At 35.9% G+C, this 21,903-nt stretch overlaps 1 protein-coding gene across 1 annotated transcript in view; it reads right to left on the bottom strand.

The window, feature by feature from the left end:
- Window positions 1-290: 290 nt before the first annotated feature.
- The window catches only part of LOC150084763 (activator of 90 kDa heat shock protein ATPase homolog 1), a 195,885-nt gene continuing 174,272 nt past the window's right edge, over window positions 291-21,903 (bottom strand). Inside the window, exons 8-9 of the mRNA XM_090375515.1 lie at window positions 19,885-19,986; window positions 291-745 (exon numbers count right to left, since the gene is read on the bottom strand). Of these exons, the coding sequence (XP_090231641.1) occupies window positions 521-745; window positions 19,885-19,986 (327 nt within the window). The 3' untranslated portion in view covers window positions 291-520. The remainder of the gene's footprint in view (window positions 746-19,884; window positions 19,987-21,903) is intronic.

A 21,903-nucleotide genomic window follows, 5' to 3' on the forward strand; every position in this document is an offset into this window, starting at 1 on the left:
ACGATGCCGCCGTATAAATATTCTGTTTATTCAGAAATGGCTGTGTATTAATGTTACTATTGCACTTAATATATACATAGTCTAAATTTGCTTGCAGCTTGAGGTTTTAGCCCTAAATGCATCTTAGTCTTTTAAATCTTTTAAAGGACACTCATATTTACAAATAAGTGATTTATACCCTTTACAATTTAGAGAAATAATAACTGTACCTATGTGTCTAACACACTGAAGTTCCTTTAAACACAAAATGCATCTTAAATTCATGTTAAAGTTTATTTCGTGAACTAACACTTGATGTGATATATGTGGCAAGCTTGTTTAGCTTAAGGAACAGTTTTATGATGTAGGTTAAGCACAGAGTTGTCTTACCAGTGAGAAATTCATAATCATATTGTAAACACTAAAACTATAGGTAAAATAGATTTCTTTTCTATGTTCAAGGGAAACCTCACACATATCATTACAATGCATATACATGCCTCAATAAATTATGTCTCCCACACATTTAACAATAATTAGGTCAAAGTAACATAGCACCAAAGCCAAATGTCTGTTTTATGCTTGTCCAATAAGATCTGTGCCATCCTTCTCTTGTTCTATCTAGTTCATTTTTGGGTATACCAGTCTGGTCAAGTTTCACTTCTGTGCAATCTTCTTTCTGATTAATATGAATTACAACGTCTGAGTAATGTTCAGCTGGCCAAGACTTAAACCTCCATCTTAGAGAAATTCTTGTGTAGGGAATCTGTAAAACAATTTAGTGTTATTGTAATCTGGAAAATATAATTCAGTATTACTTAGGATTTAAAAATAAAAAGTTTTAATAGGCAGTCTATTTCCACATATAGTAGCAGTGATAATGGCAAATGATGCAAGAAAGCAAGCTTATATCTAGAAGGTTGTTTCATATCTAGAAATATTGAAAACATCAAGCACTCTTATAGCCAAAGCACTATGCAGGGTTCAAACCTTTTCTGGCAAACACCCCCTTATGTTTACAGTTAAGGACATAGCACAGATTAGTCAATTAACAGAATTATAGTCATGATGTGATAAGATATCTAAGAATCAATCAAATGTGGCAATTGATTTTTAGATAATTAGTAAGGGCAGCAAGCTTACCAAACCAAAAAGGTGTTAAACCTTAAGTTTACCTACTATGTGAAACCAAACAAGAATTTTAAAATACAGCCACTCCCTGATTAGGGTTGCATTCTGCAGAACTCTACGTAATTCGGAATTTCCCCATGCTTGTAAAGCACTCACAACTGTGCTCGCTGAATTGATTGAATCAAAAAAAAAAAAGAAATGTTTAACGAACATCTGAATAGAATTATTTATTGTATTTATTCAATTTCTTATCTCGTGCGCAGGAAAAATTACAAAAGTGTGCAATTTAAAAAATTATAAAATTACAAAAAAGAGAGGAGACAGGCATAACGTCAGTAAGTTTTACCTCTTGAGCATTGTTGCCAGAATCAACATCTTCAGCTGATAACTATGCTGCTGTGGAGATTTAGAAGGGGGTCGGCACTCAACCTTACGAAAGAACATCTTAATGGATGACTGGACAGTGGCTTTTTTCTTTTCATCATAGATTTCTTTATAGCAAGCAAGCATATCATTTACTCCTCTGTTAACTTTTAAGAATTGCTCGATGTCAAGATCCATCTTCTTAAACTTCGCCATTGCAGATGCAATTTCACGAAATGCCATTGCTATCTCTCTGGCGATGAAGCGTCTCTGCTCCTCGTTTGGTTCATCTTGAGCTTTCAGTATTTTCTTCTACTCTATTAACTCCTCTACATCGTTAGCATCGACCTGCAACTGAAGTAGCTCTGCAACCTTTACAGTCTTATCTGTAACCTCTTCATATGATTCATCTTTTTCAAATCCTTTGAAGTCTTTTAAGTGCAGCAGGCATATTTTCTTCCATGCGCCATTTAAACAACTTTTAGTAATTTCCGCCCAGGCCTTATTAATGTTTAAGATGGCATGGTAAATATTGTAAGAATTCCAAAAGTTTTTTAATGTAAAATTTTTCTCACTGTCTACTGCAGACAATGCCTGAGCAAATGTTGTGCGTAAATGAGAGGGGCATTCAAAAAACAAGTTACACCTGCCGCCATCTCTTGGTATAATTGTGCAACAAATGTGGCACCTGCATGGAATGGAGTCCATATCGTGCACTCCCTGGTAAGTGAGTTTTGTTCATAATGGAACGTCAAGCTAGAATGTTACTCCAAGTTTGAGGTACACAGAACAGTAAAATTTTTGTGGGCGAAATGTCCGAATTGTTCTGAGATTCACTGTGAAATAACATAGCTGTATGGGGAAAAAGCAATGTCATGTCCAGTGAAGTGGTGCCAGGAGTTTGAAAGTGTTTGCACAGAATTGGTGGATGCTGATCGAAAAGGAAGGCCATCAATGTCGACCACTGCAGACAATGTGATGCACGTTGATGGAATGATTCACAATAATTGAAGACTGACGGTCGCAGAAATGACAAAGGAGTTGGATATTTTGAGAGGCACTGTTCATTCCATCGTCCGTGAACATCTTGACTATTGCAAATTGTGTGCACGATGGGTTCCTTGTTCACTGACAGACAAACACAAAGGTCAATGTTTGTCTTCTCTAGCCTTCCTTCAACACTTCTGTGGAAGGCCATGACTTTTTACACCGCATCATCACTGGCAATGAAATGTGGGTGTACCATTTCACCCCCAGAAACGAAGAGCGTTTATGGAATGGAGAAACGCAACATTGCCTGCCACCAAACATGACTTCACTCATCCAACCTCAGGGATCAGGGTGTTATTTCAAATTTAAAGGCATACTAAGGGAGTAATTTGAAAAATAAGTTGCATTTGACCATTGTAACCCAAGAGACATTTATTGAGGTATGTAACATTACGTAATAGAAATATGACTCTCACGTTCGAACTGAAATCATCTAGATGCTTACGATGTCCAGGAGCATTATCTAATAGAAGCAAAATCTTGAAAGTAACGTCATTGTCTTTGCAATATTTTTCAACCTCGGGAATGAAGAAGCATTTAAACCAATACTCAAAGAAAGATATTATTATCCATACTCTCTGGTTCGACCGGAAATGCACAGGTAGAATGGCTTTATTGTTGCCCTTAAATGCACGAGGATTTCCAGAATGGTACACAAGCAGTGGTTTTAATCTGTAATCACCTGCTGCATTAGCCGCAAGCAAGAGGTGGCCCTATCTTTTGACGACTTGAACCTTGGCATTGTCTTTTCCTCTTTGCCACGTACCATCCAGGAGAGCTTTCGCTCACCTTGAGCATAGAGGAGCTGTGGTCATCCAACACCTCGCCGGCGGTTCGTGCGTTTTCCCTCCTCGGACCACTTTTGGTAGGTACTAACCACGGCTGACTGTGAGTATCCCACAGCCATGCCGTTTCCGATATACTCTGAATCAGTCGTCTGGCCATTACAATTTGGCCTTTGTCAAACTCGCTTAAGTCCACTGCCCTTCTCATCTGAAGAACAAGAGTAATACTGATCAATGGAGCTCAGTATCAGGTGTTTTTTATACCGTGTCCCGACCCGCACCATTGTTCACCTGCAGTTGCTTCGATTTGCATAACGACTTGCTGGTCATAATGTTTAGGCTCATCGGTGTACATAGATCATCTTTTGGAGATATACCTTATTTCCCCATGCATAAGATGCACCTTTTTTCGAAAAATTTGGGGTCTAAAAACTGGGTGCGTCTTATAGGTCTTTGAGGTTGTCACAGACATTCTCTCAGATATGCCAGACAAGCTGTACTTGCTACCTGGTAGTCTAAAACGCTGATGGAACTGATATCCGGGTGACACTCAAGTCAAGTGCACCCAATTTCGGCGAAGTCCGGACGGTCTGTGACAGCTAAATCCTCTGCTTGCACTTTCACGATGGTGGGATTGTTAGCAATCCTGGGTATAACCTCCATGCACAAGTACATGGTGGGTGACCACCCAGGTGTGAACCAACGAAAGCAGGGGTTGAGGTGTGGCGCCCACACCACATGGAGGAACGCCGCCCCCTCTATGTTACCAAGCAGTACTAGGTGGTAGATGACTCATCAACCGGTGAAATACCACCACTTTGCTTATTGGAGGCTTAAAGTGGAGGCGTCTCCGTAGCCAGGTGGGAAGGAGCAGCAGTGCGTAGCACACGCTTCTTGATTAGACCGGGGTTCGAGCCCGTCACTACCAAATACGGAGGATGCGGAAAGGTCAAGGGAATGACCACCGCATATTCCCGGAGCAATATGGCCTTAGTTGCTAATGCTCCTAAAAAAAAAAAACCAAATAATCAGCTTAAAGTGGTGGAACCCATGTTTAGTCTCCAGAGCTAAGTTCCGGTCAACCCTTCCCTATCTCTTCCACATGCAGTATGATTGATGACTTTTGAGGTTATGATGAACGTCGTGGCAAGATCCAATATTCCTTACATTTCGAGGGTACAGCTCTAAAACGGTGTTCGCAGGCTGGCCGCTAGTTAGTACACCGGACCGAACCTATTGGTAACTCTCTAGGAGGCTTCCGGATCAACTAGTGTATAATCTTGCTACCTCTACTCTGCCAGATAGTGACTGGAGGGAGTCCGAGTAGTGTGTATGCAGGGAGCATTGTCAAGGCCACTTTATGTCAACAATCTGGGTATATTCTTACCACATGTACGCCATATCCTAAAATTTCATTACTTCATACAGCATGTCCCACCCACTTTTTCTTACTATTGAATACATAATGAATTGTCAAACTAATAGAGCAAGCTTATCTGCAAAAAAAAAAAGATCTAAACCTCCCAAGGACTTCCTAATTCATTTCACAAATATACGTGGTCTCAATTCTAATCTCAACGATGTCCATTTCCACTTGCAGTCTGCCAAACCCCATGTACTTTTTCTGGCAGAATCTCAGTTATCGGTTGATTCAACTACTGCTCATCTCAGATGCCCAAATTATTCGCTGTATGATTCCTTTCGCCTCAAAGGTGGTACTTGTGCATATGTCCATTCTGATATTCCCTGTCAGAGACTTGGCCATTTGGAATCTCCTCTCTTTGATCTTCTCTGGCTTAAAATCTCTCTACCTCATTGTGTCAAATTCATCTGTTGTCTCTACCGTTCTCCCAACTCCACTAATCACTTGGAGCTCTTTGACTTCCTCTCTTTGCAACTTGACTTTCTCCAGTCCAACTTTCCTAACAGTGAGGTAATTTTCCTTGGTCATTTTAATGTTCACAACTCCAGCTGGCTTCCGTTTTCTAGTCACACCGACCCAGCAGGTCGAGATAGATACGGAGGCTTTTGCAATTACTAATGACCTAGCACAGATTGTTCATTTACCTACAAGAATACTGGACAATCCTAATCATACAGCCAATACGCTTGATCTTTTTCTCACAAACAACCCTTCTAAGTACATAGTCGAAGTGAGAGGTTCTTTAGGCACTTCAGATCACAACTTGGTGATTGTCTGTTCTCCAATGGAACTTTTATCTCATGGCTATTCCCAACCTCGTGTTGTTTGGCATTACAAGAATGCAAAATGGGATGACCTGCAAGACTTCTTTTCCTTGGTCGGATTACTGTTTCTAAACTTCTGATGTCAACGTTTGCTCAGATCGTGACAGTGAAATTATTCTTGCAGGAATGGAATCCCTTATCCCACACTCCACTTTAAAATCTTGTCCTTTATCTAAACCTGCGTTTTCCAATAAATGTGCTAAGGCTGTCCAAGAGAAGAACGTTGCATATCGTAATTGGCTTGTTTCTAATTCTTCAGTTTCATTTTCTGCCTACACCAAAGCTCGCAACAATTGTAAAGCAGTTATTAATCAGTCCAAACTAGAGTTTGAACAGGCTAAGAGTAGAAAACTTGCTTCTTGCCCTAATGGTAGCCGAGCATTCTGGTCTCTTGCCAAAGCTATTGGCTGCAACTTTTGCCCATCTCTGCTCCCACCTCTGTCCAAACCAGGTGGTTCTGTTGTCACTTCAGCCAAGGATAAAGCTGACCTGCTAGCATCCCATTTTTCTTCCAGCTCATGTATTAATGATCTTGGTAAAACACCTTCAACCATTCCCAATACGCTCCATTCAATGCCTCCTGTGGTCTTCCGTCAAAAGGATATTAGAAGGATTTTGATGAATCTTGATGCTAAGAAAGCTCCAGATCCCGATGGTATTTCTCCAATTGTTCTCAAAATCTGTGCTCCTGAACTTACTCCTATTCTTTGCCGCCTTTTTTTTCACTTTCTTATTCCAAAGGTGTTTTTCCTTCTGCATGGAAATTTGCTCATATCCAGCCAGTTCCTAAAAAGGGTGACAAATCCCTCCCATCCAATTATCGTCCCATTGCAATTACTTCTACTCTTTCTCAAGTAATGGAGAAATCAATTAACCGCCAACTCTTAAACCACCTAGAAACGTTCCATCTGAACAACAATTGCCAGTATGGATTCCGTCAGTGTCGATCCACTGGTGATATTCTGGCTTATGTTACCCATTTATAGACTAATTCAATGGAAAGGTTCGGTGAAACACAAGTAGTTGCTCTTGACATCTCAAAGGCTTTTGATCGTGTTTGGCATAAAGGTCTTCTAAACAAGCTTCCATCTTATGGTTTGCCAACTGTTTTTAGTAATTGGTTATCCAGTTTTCTCTCTGATCACTCACTGAGGGTGATGGTAGATGGCTCTCTGTCTTCTAACTTCTCCACTAATGCCAGTGTCCCCCACTCTTTTCCTCTTGTATATCAATGACCTTCTTCCATTGACTGGAAATCCTATCCATAGTTTTGCCGATGATAGCACATTGCATTCAACTTTCCATTTTGAGAAACCTTGTCCAGCTCAATCAGCTTCAAGTTCTCGAAAATCTGCTGCCAATTCCTTAAATGCCGATCTTCAGGTAATTCTCCAGTGGGGCAAAGACAACTTAGTTGATTTCAACCCTTCTAAAACTCAATCTTGTCTTATATCTCGCAAAAAGGATTCTTCTGCTCCTATGCTTATCTTTAGTGACACTCCGATTTCTAGGCAAAATGATATATCTCTTTTGGGGATTACCCTGACTTCTAATCTCTCTTGGCACAAGCACATTACAAATATTGCTTCCTCTGCATCTAAAAAACTTGGTTTTCTCTTTCGCTCTCGGCGTTACTTTTCTCCCAAACAGCTGCTCACTCTGTATAAATCGCAAATCCGCCCTGCCATGGAATATTGTTCCCACATCTGGGGTGGTGCCCCCAAAACCTCTCTCAGGCTTCTTGATTCTATTCAGAAGAGGGCAGTTAGGTTAATTAATGATTCATCTCTAACAGAGTCTCTCCACTCGCTTTCTCATAGACGCACTGTTTCTGCTGCATGCCTCTTCTACAGATACTTCCATGGGCACTGTTCTTCTGAATTGGCTTCTATAATTCCCTCTCTCTCTTTCAAAACAGTCTGAACACGTGCCGCCACCAGCCAACATCCATTTACTGTCCAACTTCAAACCCACAGAACCAACTTTTCATCTTCCTCATTTATTCATTCAACTGCCATTTTCTGGAACAACCTTCCTTCATACGTATTTCCTGAAAATTACAATCTACAGAAGTTCAAGTCCAATATCAACAAATATCTTCTTTTGTGTTCTCAACCTCCAACCCAAGCACGGTACTAAGTACTATAGGTTATAATACCTCTCGTGTTTGGGGTTCTCATAAAAAAAAAAAAAAAAAAAAAAAAAAAAAAAAGTGGGCTGCTTCTTTCCCAAGGTGAAAACTGCCTTCAAAGGAAAGAGATTTCAGAATGTTGAGGACAAAGAAAGATGTAACCACTGAACCGAACATCATCTCTTTGGATACCTCCATGGACTCTTTTCAACAAATTGTAGAAAAGTGTAATAAGTGCATTCAGTCAGGTGGTGTTTACTTTGAATAAAAATAAAACCACTTTTGAGCTCTTTAACTTTGTGTTCTTTTTGTTTCAGCAGTTCAGGACGTTTATTGCCACACCTTGTAAGTCCAACCCATGATCTGTACTCGCCACTAACATACTGCTGCTGCAGAGGTAGATTCATAAGAATTATACTGGTGTATCTGAGCATCTGTGCATCTGAGGAGTACCTCTGGCACTGTGTGTTTGTTGTCTGACGGCGCCAGGGGTTCCCCCATCTCTGCTACTTCTGGCACTATGCAATATTCTAGAGAAGGGATCTGAATACTGTCAGTCAGAAGGGATATGAGTACTATCTGAATACTGATTACTTTAGCACAAAACTCTGCAAAGCCTCTGCAAATAGTAGCCAGAAGTAATTCAAAGCTTTCAATAACCAGAAATATTAGACAACTCCTTTCAATACTTAATACTATGCTGTTTTGCAAAAAGTCCTCCTCAGAGCAAAAAAACTAAAATAAAATCAGCATGCTAAAAAATGACCTTACAACTCTGACCCAATTAGCACTTTGAGAGAAAATACTGTTTTAATAACCTAGTTAACACAATGCCTAGCATATTACCAAAATTTGAAAGATCTAGTGAAAATCAAAATCGACGGAAATCTTTGCATGTCTAAAGTAGAATCTGCTCTAGAAGTCTTTTACTGTGCAGTGAAAGACTTTTCTTCTAAAGATATGTCACATGACTCTTGTCAACCACTGACTAAGCAAGAACTCCATGCAGTAATCTGACATATCATATCCAAAATCCTTTGCCAGTATAAACAGCACACTACATTACCATACTATTACCATACTAATATCAAAAAGGACTTCATCCAACAGAATTATTAACAAGGAGGTACCGACTAGCAAATGTACAATTAAAAGATTTCATTACATTCATTTCATTACTTCGTATTTCATCTCAATGAAATACGAAGGTAGATACCAACACACACCTACATCCTATTCCACAGTTAAGTGACTCAATCTTAACTCACTCGGTTAAGGATAGTTTATCAAACCCAAGCAAAGATGGAGGAAATATCCTAATGGAAAGAACAGCAGGAGGTGGGTTCAAAGTTTGCAAAAATAAAACTGAACTTAAGAGGAAGGCCAATAGCAGATTAAAAAAAAAAAAACTGTTATCAGTGTAATTCATAAGTAAAAAGAATGTTTAAAATATCTAGTATGATTAATATTATTTTTGTCACCACATCAGGCAATCAAGATTTGAACAAAATAAAAAGGTTCTTAAAAAATAAATATGAATGTCCATTTGTCAATTTTAGGAAATTCTGGTCATCCTTAAGTTAAATATGAATACAAGGTAAACCATGTTTTCAAAATGTTTTTCTTTAATTATAATAAACATGTTGATCCTGCTCAATGATCCATACCATAGTTATGGTTCATTAACGAATTGCATACTACACCACTCCCTGGTTATACTGCAGGATTTTGGGGGTGGGTTGTGACCCGCATTATAAGAAAACCGGGCTATAACAGACGCCTACAAATTTTCTCCAATTCATTGATTCTCGCTCGGAACAGACTGAATATATATGCGAGTGAAATCTGACCATATATTTAATATTTATCACACTCTATTCCATGCATTAATTCTTTTTTAATCCCACCAGCAGACCAAAAAAATCCACTTGGGAAGGGTTAATGCTGTGTGAACAAATGAATTTTTCAAAAAGTTTTTATTTTCACAAAACACATGTAGCAATAGATACATAATTATGAAACATTCAAGGAATTTATTTGATTACTTCTTTAAAAAGTCTAATTTTTTTGTTGCTTTTTACGGGAGAATCATTTTTGCAAGATCATATTTTTTAAGGACACTAATTGCAAAATCTTTACTTGCTCAACCTCCTGCTGTGCCTCTAACCACTCAATCACAGTCTCTAAGCCATGTACTGCTTCCTGATCTGTGGAAACTTTGAGAGGCTGCTCCTCTAGTTCTTCCATTTTCCCATCACCTCCATCGATCCTTTTCTTGTTGGTGACACTTTCAACAATGTTTTCGTCAGTTAATAAGTGAGACACTAATTCTTTGTCAACATCAACCCACCGATCAATCATATTCTCTGAGTTCCTGTTCCTCGAGGGTATCTCTAACTTGCCTGTAGATTACAATGTACAATTTGTCTGCTGTTTTGCTCTTTATCGGTTACAGTTTGATTCTCTCCATCAGCTGTTCTCAGAAAACCACTTTTTCTCCAATAATTTTGATTTCTATTTAACACTTTAGAAAATTTAACATTTAACCATTAAATTTAACACTTTAGAAATTCAGGAACATACGATCAGAGGACAGCAAATATAAAAGTAGCTCGCATCTGTACAGGAACTCCCCGACTTACGGAAATTTGACTTTACGTAACTTTTTGCCGGCTGGTGCAAACTTAAAAAAAATAGTGGAAACTTATTTTGCATCCTGTAGGAATAAATGGAGGTATCATGAAAATATTGTAATGTGAACTCAATAACACATTTTTGTTTTCTTTTTTTAATTCGTTCCAAGTCCTTGGAAGTTGAAAATTTTTCTATATTACTAAGCTATTTATCTCTCTTAAAAGGTCATATTTATAATGGAAATTGCACTACCCTTTCATTGTTATCATATGTTCCCATTATAAGAATCAATTTTGAATGTCTTTGTGATATTTTTCTGAAGCACATTTCTGCAGGTCACGACCATAAAACAATTTGCACATTCTGGTTTATTGCATCTGTTAGTGCATCTAATTATAAATGGGTAGTAAACTTTATCTTATTGCATTTGCGATTATACCAATAACTGGAATTCTGTGGGTTTTTACATTATGGTATTATGGCGAAATGTGTTCCCCTTCATTGAAATCTTCAATCATATAAAAAACAAATTTTCAGAAACTTCTCTTCATTCCTTTTTACGTATTACAATGATGAAGGGAAAGCGACCAACGAAAAGTGCAACTGGTGGTAGTGCCAAGAAATGAAACAAAATTGATTTAGAAATGAAGATGAAAATGATTAAGAAGTACAAAGCAGGACAAAGTTTATCATCTGTTGCAAGGGAATTAGGTCTTGTTGCTTCAACAATGAATACTATTTTAAGGGACACTGTGCGTATAAAAGACCACGTCAAAGGATCAATGCACTTAAGATCAACAGTGATCACAAAACAGCATTCAGGTGCTATATCGAAGATGGAACAGCTGTTAATAATATGGATGGAAAATCAAATTCATAAGTGCATGCTCCTGAGTCTAATGACCATTCAAACAAAAGCAACAAGTATTTATAAAGATATAAAGGATAAGTATGGCGAACCCCAACCCAGGTTCGTGTCAAGCAACGTGTGGTTTAATAGGTTCAAGCATTGTGCTGGTTTCCACAACATTAAAGTAAAGTATGCGGTGAAGTTGCCAGTGCTGATTCTGCAGCTGCAGAGAAATTGTGATGTGTTGGAAAAAAATGCCAGATCGAACATACATTGTCTAAGGGAAAAAGACAATGTTGGGTTTCAAGGCATCAAAAGATAGGGCCACGCTCTTGCTTGGGGCTAATGCAGCAGATTACAGATTAAAACCACTGCTTGTGTACCATTCTGGAAATCCTCATGCATTTAAAGGCATCAAATAAAGCCACCCCTACCTGTGCATTTCCGATCGAACCAGAGAGCATGGATAATAATATCTCTCTCTTTGAGGATTGGTTTAAATGCTGCTTCATTTTCGAGGTTGAAAAATATTGTAAAGACAATGACTTTCCTTTCAAGATTTTGCTTCTATTAGATAATGCTTCCGGACATTCTACACATCTAGATGATTTCAATTCAAATGTAAGAGTTGTACTTCTACCGCCAAACACGACTTCACTCATCCAACCTATGGATCAGGGTGTTATTTTGAATTTAAAAGCTTACTATTTATGCACATTTGCTCAGGCATTGTCTGCAGTAGAGGATGAGAAAAATTTTACATTAAGAGACTTTTGGAAATATTACAATATTTACCACGCCATCTTAAACATTAACAAGGCCTAGGTAGAAATTACTAAAAGTTGTTTAAATGGCGCTTAGAAGAAAATATGCCATTGGCACATAAAAGGCTTCGAAGGATTTGAAAAAGATGAATCATACGAAGAGGTTACAGATAAGATTGTAAAGGTTGCAGAGTTACTTCAGTTGGAGGTTGATGCCACAGACGTGGAGGAGTTAATAGGAATAAAAAGAGAAGGAATTATCTAACAAAGAACTTATTGACTTGCAGATAGTGATAGTGAAAGAAAAAAAATGCTGATGAAGCTCAAGATGAACCAAATGAGGGGCCAAGATCTTCATTAGATCAACAGAGAGATGGTAGTGGCATTTCATGAAATTGCATCGGCTGTGGCGAGGTTTGAGATGGATCCTGACAGCGAACAATTCTTAAAAGTTAAGAGGGGTGAATGATATGCTTGCTTGCTATAAAGAAATCTATGATGAAAAGAAAAAAAGTCACCGTCCAGTCATCCATTAATATGTTCTTTCGTAAGGTTGAGTGCCAACAAGTATTTATAAAGATATTAAGGATAAGTATGGCGAACCCCAACCCAAGTTCGAGTCAAGCAACTCTTCTAAATCTCCACAGCTGTCAAAACTCTGCAGTGCCGTACTTATCTGCTTATCGAAGTCTTCAGCTGATAAGTCCGTAGTGGCATACTTATCAGCTGAAGACATTGATTCTGGCAACAATGTTCGAGAGGTAAAACTTACTGATGTTATGGCTGTCTTTTTTTTTTTGTAATTTTATAATATTTTTAAATTGCACGCTTTTGTAATTTTTCCTGCGCATGAGCTAAAAAATTGAATACAATAAATAATTCTATTTACATGTTTGTTGAACATTTCTTTTTTGATTCAACCCATTCAGCAAGCAGAGCTGCTGAGTGCTGCATAAGCATGGGAGAAAATTCCGACTTACTGTAACGTTCCGCAGAAGGCAACCCTTACGTAAGTCAGGGAGTTCCTGTAATTTACCTTAAAATTAGAAACGATTCCTGGATTAATGTTGTGGTATTTTTTGGTAAATACATGGCCCGAATCTTTCCATACGTGACTATCAGCAGGTGGGTGTGTTGGACAGGTATCTAAAAACAGTAATGCTTTTGGTTCAATGTGCATTTTTCTCAAATGCCGTTGCACTGATGATACAAATATTTCATGGAACCAGGTCAGAAATAAATTTGCAGTCATCCATGCTTTTGAGCTGCTCACATATTCTACAGGGAGATATTTTCGGATGATTGACTTAAAACATCACAGAGTCTTACTTTTCCTGATTGCCACGGGAGGCAGTGTATGGGTTCCTGTTTTATTCAAGAAAAACAATAGTGTGACACGATCCTTACTTAACTTCAATCCTGCTTTGTTCAGAGCTGATTTTAAATCCAAAGATTTTGTGTAACATTCCAAAAAACAGTGCAGACTAATCACAATTGTATAGTTGCTCATCACAGAAACCTTCATATGTAAATTTTAAGTCACTAATAAATTGTTTTGCACCATCAGCATCTGATGATTTTGCTTCACCGCTAATCGTTATTTCCCCAATGCCTTGTTTCTGCCAACACTATAGCCATCCATCACTGGCAGAGAATTCACCATCAAGCTATAAGTCCTGAAAAAATTTCTCTGCTTGCATCTTCAGAATGGGACCTGACAATGGAAATCCTAAACTGCATTTCTGAACGAACCACGTGTATAAACAATCATCCAATGCCTTGTTTTTGCAAAGTCTTGGTTTCTTCCTTTTCAGTCCTGGGGTTTTGTCCAACTCATCCAAGAAGGAACGTAGTCTTTCTTCTGCAATCCATCCTCACATTGTTCTCTCTGGAATACCCAACTCCCGTTTTATTTGTGCTTCCAAAACCTCACTTTTTTACTCGTTCGATTACAGTCAGCTTTTCCTTGATGGTGTATACAACTTTCTTTTATTAGCGTTTGCCACAATCCCTGAAATCAAATTTAATTTATTATGAATGATAGCTACATTTGTAAAGCTCACAAAAATGTTTAAAAAAAATTACTGATACATACAGAACAGTCACAAAAAAAAAAAAAAAAAAAAAACACAACCAGCACAGGTAGGACTCAAACTACGAATCACCTTTTTTTTTTTTTTTTTTTTTTTTTTTTTTACGTGAATACGTCTTTAATTTCGGTCTGGTATAGGGGGTCTCTACGAAAACTAGCAACCAAAAAAAAAAATGGCAAGATTTGTCGTGCATAAAACTATAAATGATAATGATTTAAATTTTGTTGGATAGAGGGTTTATGTCCATATCTAAAATGGTGGGCAGTGAGGGGTAGCGCTTGCGTGTGAACAATGAAAATGGCAATGCCACGTGGCGTTTGGGCAGTGTAACTTTGGATTGTGAAGAGATAGGACATTAAAATTGGTGTCAATTTGTAGAGACTAACAGGATCTACAATATTATTTAGCAATAATAACCGATAAAATAAAATTTGTAAAATTTTCTAAAGAAGGAGAAAACAAATGTTCTCCTTTATCCCCCCTCCCCCTATATTTTTCTGTTATTGTTATTTTATTTGGTTCAGTTCATTTTCGCTCTACTGGTTTGCCATGCTACTGGCAATTATTTTATTTTAATTTAGCTTATTATATGCAACATGTATTGGATTGTGCTTTTCTGCTGCCACTGATGTTAGCTTTTCTATTTTTTTCTTATTTATTTTTAATATACATTTTTATTAATTTTTATCTCTCTAATTTTTGGATTATATTTATATGGGGGTAGCGTGACGATGTGCTAACTCTGCGTTCATACCGCCATCTATGGCTTAATTTGTTTCTATATATTTTCAGTTCAACTATTGTTTTGCCAGTGGCGTGGTTTGGCCATGCCACTGGCAAACTTTACTACGCTTTCTGATTTATTATTTTTTGCTGCATAAGGACCACCGCTTTGCAAATCTATTGCATCAGCAGTTTGATCTTAGCATCATTCTGTCGTTGCATGGATTTGTTTAGTGTTCGAAGTGCAGTGATTCCCTGACGAGATGGGGCATAATGGTCAGTCTATTTTATTTCATTTTATTAATTGTTTTCAGTTTATTTGGTCATGTAATGTTGTTACATGACCAAATAAACTGAAACGTTTCCACCTTAGTGAGATTGTACATAATTAGGAAACGGGTACTTACTAGGAGATGCCGTTAAATTTCTCTTAATTGGCTTAATTTTCTAAATTATTTTAGGAACGTTGCTTCAATGCTACCCTCTCCTTCTTTACCCCCCCCCTATATTTTTCTTTTGTTATTTTATTTGGTTCAGTTCAGTTCATTTTCACTCTACTGGAAAACCAGTAGAGTGAAAATTAAAATAAACATGTAGTGGATTGTGCTTTTCTGCTGCCACTGATGTTAGCTTTTCTACTATTTTTTCTTATTTATTTTTAATATATATATTTTTATTAATTTTTATCTCTATTTAATTTTTGGATTAATTAGATTTTATATATATATATATATATATATATATATATATTAAACTAAATACCAAGGAAATTATACAACTGACGAAATTCAATAAAGGTTTGGAATATAAGTATTAGGGGTGAAAAATATACCCCATAAGGCCAAGTATTTAGGTAACCTAAGTTAGACTTCATCGTTGTACCCTATAAATAAACATATAAATTATAATAAAATAATAAAAATAAATGATGAATAAATAAATGACTAGGGTTAGCTCCAATCAGTACTGCCTATCAATAATTGGCTGAGGCTATCTGTTGTCAGTTTGTCTACGTTCAAATATACTAAGAATATAATTTCAATACTCTAGTATAATAATGCAACATATGTTAAATTTAGCAGCAAACTGGCAGAATAACTGCTAGCCCGACAGATAGCAAGTGAAAAAATAATGAATGTGAGTATCAGCAATTAAATTTTATTAGTGCAATTTATTTATGTAGTGAAAAGGGAAGGCTTATGCCAAAATTAAGGTGAATAGGAGGAGGAATAAGAATAGCAATAGATCTCAATTTCCCTCTAATTGCTCTAATAGATTTTGAGGTATAAATATTTTTGGGTTAGCAAGCTGAAAGCAAAAGCATAGAAACAGCTTATTATATAGATACTTTGGATTTACCAGGAGCGTTACTGCCCAACCTTTTAGCATAGGTTAGGCAGTAACACTCCTGGATCCTGGTATTACAGTATGTAGTGATATTTTAAGTAAATTAGAAGAAATTTTAGAATACCCAATGTACTATATTTCATAAATCCAATAATGAAAAGAAAATACCTAACAGAAGTTTTTTGAATAAGATAAAAATAATATAAAAAGCATAATATTGAACATTAGTTTTTTGGAAATAAGAATAAATCAGCCTTTACTGAAATAGATCAAACAGAAAACCAAAATTAAAATTAGTTTTCTGTAAAGATATTAAATAAATAGAAAATGAACAATACATTCTTTGCTGTGAATAACATAGCTAAAAGGATTTATAACTCAGTTTGCCATCTGATATATGATAAAGAATGACCGCAGCGCCCTCTCACTTTTGGTTATTATGTGACCAATTAAATAATTAATTAATTTAATATCTGAAAATGTGGAAAAATGAAATAATTAAACTACCTATAATGTTAGAAAAGGCAGAAAATAGTAAAAATTGAAACTGAAAAAAATTTGAAACCAAAATAAATAACTGACCATAGCATAGAATATTAGAAATTGTGCAAATATAAGACAATGCTGCAAGAAAAGACAAAGAAAGATAGCAGCACCCTCATATTTTTTTAAGACCAATTAAATAAATAATTGATTCAATGGAAGATTGCTGGAATCAATATAAATTGCGTAAAAAATGAAAATAGTTATATAAATAGCATAAAAACTGAGTAATAGTTAAATTGTGTGTAAAAATTGAAGCTAGATAAATAACTGAAAGTGTTGGAAAACTACTGAGAATAGCTAGCTAAACAGCACTGAACTAATAGCAGAAATTAATTATATACCATATATACTATTGTCTAGATAAGTACACTTATCTAGACTTTTTTTTTTTCCCCCAAAACATATACACCCAGCTTGCTTAGTATCCTTTAAACTCTTTTCTTTGCTTTTTATCCTCTGTTTTTCCATCCATTGAGCTATTAGCGTAATACGAGGGCGATTTGGACATTCTTGCTTTCCTTCTGCTCTGCTATTTTCGCCTCTTATTTTTACTACTTTTTCCTTCCTGCACCTGGTTTTATTTCCAGTTTCTATACCTTTGCTTGCTACACTAAATTTACATCTTCACTAAATTTTCAGTCAAAATTTACCTCTCCTTATCTCAGACATACAAAAGTAACACTATCCTTTTAACAGATATATATACTTAAGTTATATACATGAATTCAAGGTATTCATTATCACTTGAATTTCCTTAACTTAATTATATATGCTACTTTGGGGCTACCTTATTTATGCTTTTGGAGGATCTATCCTTTTCTCCCTCCCCTTTTCCCTCCCTATTATTTTTAATCTTTCCTCCATTACCATGAGTTTGTATAGAAATGCAGTGGTTTGGTACATTATCAAGTGTAATCCCCTGATGAAATACCCGATTTATGTACCAACTTTTTTTTAGTTTGCATCAAACTTTTTCTTTCCCCTTGTTATCATCTTCCCACCCTCAGTTTGATGCTCACCATTTTTCTTTACTTATTAATCATATATTTTTGTTTTCCCTTTCAGCTTCTTTACATTTAATTGGCTTACTGATTCAGCCTTTAATTTCAGATAATTTTATATATATATATATATTTAGGTTCTTAAAATTCTTTCTTTTTACTTCTCGTTCTTTTCTTTTTCTTACTTTTCTTTTTCTATTAGTCTCGGCACCTTGTGTTTAATACTGCTCCATCTTTATGTATTTTTCTATTAATTCATTCTGATTTCATCTATATATATATATATATATATATATATATATATATATATATATATATATATATATTTGTATTTGTGTTGCAGCCTTGTGCATTCAGGTACAATTTCTGCTTTTGCTTTATATTTAAATAGCATTCTATATATACATAATTCAAAAGAAGTTTTTTATTAATTTAAGATTTACATTTTTTTTTAGGCCGACCGGGCTAGCCGAGTGGGTAAAGTACCTGCCCGGCAACCCAAAGGTCGTGGGTTCGATTCCCGCCTCGGGCTTGGATCACTGTACTACAAAAACCTTTGGAGGTGCAATATGGCCACAGAAGCCGATGCGCCAACAACTACCAAATCAAAAAAAAAAAAAAAAAAAACATTTTTTTTAGCCTTTTTAATTCTGATCTAATTTTTTGACACTAATTTCACTATAATGTTGGACAAAGTTGAAATAAAAGCAAATTAACATTTTTAAAGTTTTTTTTAAAATTTTGATATTTTAAGAAACTTCACTCGAGTCAGTCATAAGCAAAAAACCCTGCTACTAAGTGTCAATAGAACTAACTCCTGAAAGGATTAACGAACTTATCAATTCTTCTTTGACTCCACACTTAATGTGATCATGTCAGTACTTGCTCTGTGTGTGTGTGTGTGTGTGTGTGTGTGTGTGTGTGTGTGTGTGTGTGTGTGTGTGTGTGTGTGTGTGTGTGTAAGCGACGTAGATTTGTTTGTTCTTTACAATTTTTTGTATTTATTATATTCATTATGGTTGTAGGATCTTTTCACTTTTCAATGACCCTGGTCCATAAAAACACCTCTTTCTTACTTTCCATATTTTTTCACAATATGTAGTTTATTTTTATATATAAATATATATATATATATCTTGTAAAAGATATAATAGTAACATTTACTATATCTTTTTCCCCGAGCTGCTATGAAAGAATGGTTCTTAATTTGGAATTTTTAATCACTTAGTGTGCTAATGTTATAGCTTTTGTTCTAACCACAATCGTGTTCGATAATATGTGATTAAAAAGAGCAATGATTTATTTTGGCAGGCAGCAGACTATCGGGAATTCATAAGACTTGTTTACTTTTGGCAATCAAAAATTCTGCTGACTAAACATCAATGTGCTCTTTCATAAAAGAAGATGGAGAGTTCAGAAACATTAAGTTAAATATTATTTAATTTTAGTTTATGGACATTGTACCTATATATATCAAGCTTAATGTCAAGTTTGGTAATGATGCAATGCAAAGGTCAAGAGGGTGGTTAACAATAACCGTGGTATGCTCTGTCTAGGCCTTTGGTGAAACTGCATAGTAATTTAGCTTGTTTGAGAAATGGTCATTAAGTACAATGTAAGGTCCTACCATTTCAAAAGTAGTAAATTCCAAATTGTCTTATACTCGTTAAATACTTAGAACTAATTATACAATCTGATGTGAAGTTCTCTGAGCAATAACAAACAAGTTGATAGGATAACATGCGGTGTTTTATATTTAATGTAGAGGAATTTTTATAGTATGGACAAAAGGTAACTGTTCCACTACATAAAGTCTTGTTTAGGCAATGACTTGAATACTGTTTAGTGGTTTGGAGATCTCATTTCTGGAAGGATATGGACCTGGGGAAAGGAAAGTTGTAGCAAAGAGCAACAAAATTAGTTATCAGCAAAAGAAGTATTTTGAAAGAGAAAGAGGGGATCAGTTTTTAAGTTGCTAAGTGTCAAACCAGATATCTGCACAGGATTCTAATCAGGGTATTTAAGATTTCAACAATTATATCATGGAAGGCATCTTTTTTTCTTGCAAGTGGTGCAAAGCAGAAAATGTACTTATGTAAATATAAGTAAATATTGGACAGACACCTAGATGGAAAGTTTTTTTTTTTAAGAATGGTGTTAAACAACACCTAGCTTTCTTGCATTAAATTCCTTTATTTATACCAATACCTAAGACCACTAAAGAAATATGCATTTATTACCAGTTCAGTAAATGTTCCTGTCACATTGCCATCAAAAATCGAAAATTTTCCTCCTCTTTCTGGCTCCAGCACACAAGATGCTCTCGTAAAGGCTTCAACCATCTGCAAGTTAAGATAAGATATTTATATTCAATCCATAAACTCAACTCATGATTCCACTTATTATAACAAAATAATTTACATTTCACATCCATATTACCCTCAGCTTTTATCTAACTAAACTACTTCATCTTGTGTACTATTCCTGTTTAATAATAAAGTTAGGTTTAATTTAACTGCTGTGATTATGAATAAGATTTAGTGTCACAAATGATGGCACTACTGAGTTTTTGAAATCTGGTCCCTCAGCCTCCTGTAAATAGATGATAATACTGGCACAACAGAACATGGATTAGAATCATTTGAAAAAAAATTATTAACTAAGATCCCAAAACTTTACACACACACACCACAAATTGCTTGTCGGTCTAGCAGGTATGGTGAGCTTTCTCTGCCCAGTAGTGACAGCTGTTACTGCCGTTTATGGACCACATTAGCTTCTAAAGTAGTTGACCAAACACTGACAGCCACAACCAAGGCAAAATGAGCTTAAGCCTCAAATTTGGGACAATTATAAATTACAAAATCTTTTAAATGAATTATGTTTTTGTCAAATATAATTTGTGAATTCTTATACCAGTTTGTTAAAGTGCTGGTATGACCATTTATAATAATTCTGAATGATTCATAAATTTTAATACAGCAATACCTTGTTTAGCACAGCTTCAAACAGCATGGGGTTTCATTATAACACAGTTTTCAATTAAGTTAAGTCGAAATTTTACTGTATATTAAAACTCATTCAATAGCCTAGATACGTACTCTACACATATGCTGCATTGTCGTAGCCTGGGTACGCGTACATGTATGCTGCGTTGCCGTAGCCTAAGTATGCATACATATATGCTACGTTGCCAACTCTATTGTCTGACATGCACATATGCCAATAGCAATGTGCAACAATGTTCGGTATTCTTAATTCTATCCTGGCGAGATGATGTGATAGCTTTTCAAACTTTTCATTTCACAATTTATTTTTTTACTCCTTTAAATAAAATTTCAAATATACTGGCATAACAGAACATTAGCTTCAGAAATCAGGCAGTTCTTATTTGGGCCACTAGTTAATTGGGGCAGCCATTTAACTGGTGGGGCAAATCTGAAAAAACAGAACCCAATCGAGAAAATATCCAGGGTTTACTTCGCTTAATGGGACAACATGCTGTTTAATCTGGGCAGGAGCCCGCAGCACTGGAGATTACCCTACAATTGTCTCCGACGGTACCACACTGGTTTGGTCAGATTTCTGGAGGTCACAACCATAAAACAATTAGCAGTCACCTGTTTATTGGGCTTTTCTGTTAGTGCAATCTATCATAAACGGATAATAAACTTGATCTTATTGAATTTGTGATAATATCGACAGCTGGAATTCTGTGGGTTATTATGGTGAAATGTGTTGACACTTCCATGGAATCTTCAATCATATATAAAAAAAATAAATTTTCAGAATCTTCTCTTCATTCCTATTTTTAAAGCTTCTTAACTTGTTACTCTGTTCTCACTTGCAATTTGTGTGTGCCGTGTTCTTTGTTATTGATTGCTTATCTTTTTACTGTTTTAAATTTTAACCCCCACCCACAAATATCAGTGAACAGAAATGTCAACTAGTTAGTATGTACATATTACAGTACATATTAATTATTCCGATTTTCACGTATCATTTAATTTTTTAATTGGTAAGGTAATAAAGGGTAAATGTGTGCTTAGTATATCTTTACTTTTATGGCCTGTGGATAATATTCCTCCTATTTTCACTAATTAGAATTGCTGTTTAATAGAATTAAAATTGAATTCACAAACGTGATCACAATAACCAGCGCTTACTACACATCGTATAGTGAATGGTACTTTACTATAGCGAGTCCATCGTAACGTGATTTGATTGTATAGTGAACCAATTGTAAAGCAGGGGTCCAT

This window comes from Mastigoproctus giganteus, chromosome 6 (assembly GCF_048544385.1).
Source record: "Mastigoproctus giganteus isolate SK-2022 chromosome 6, ASM4854438v1, whole genome shotgun sequence".
Taxonomy (NCBI): Eukaryota; Metazoa; Arthropoda; class Arachnida; order Uropygi; family Thelyphonidae; genus Mastigoproctus; species Mastigoproctus giganteus.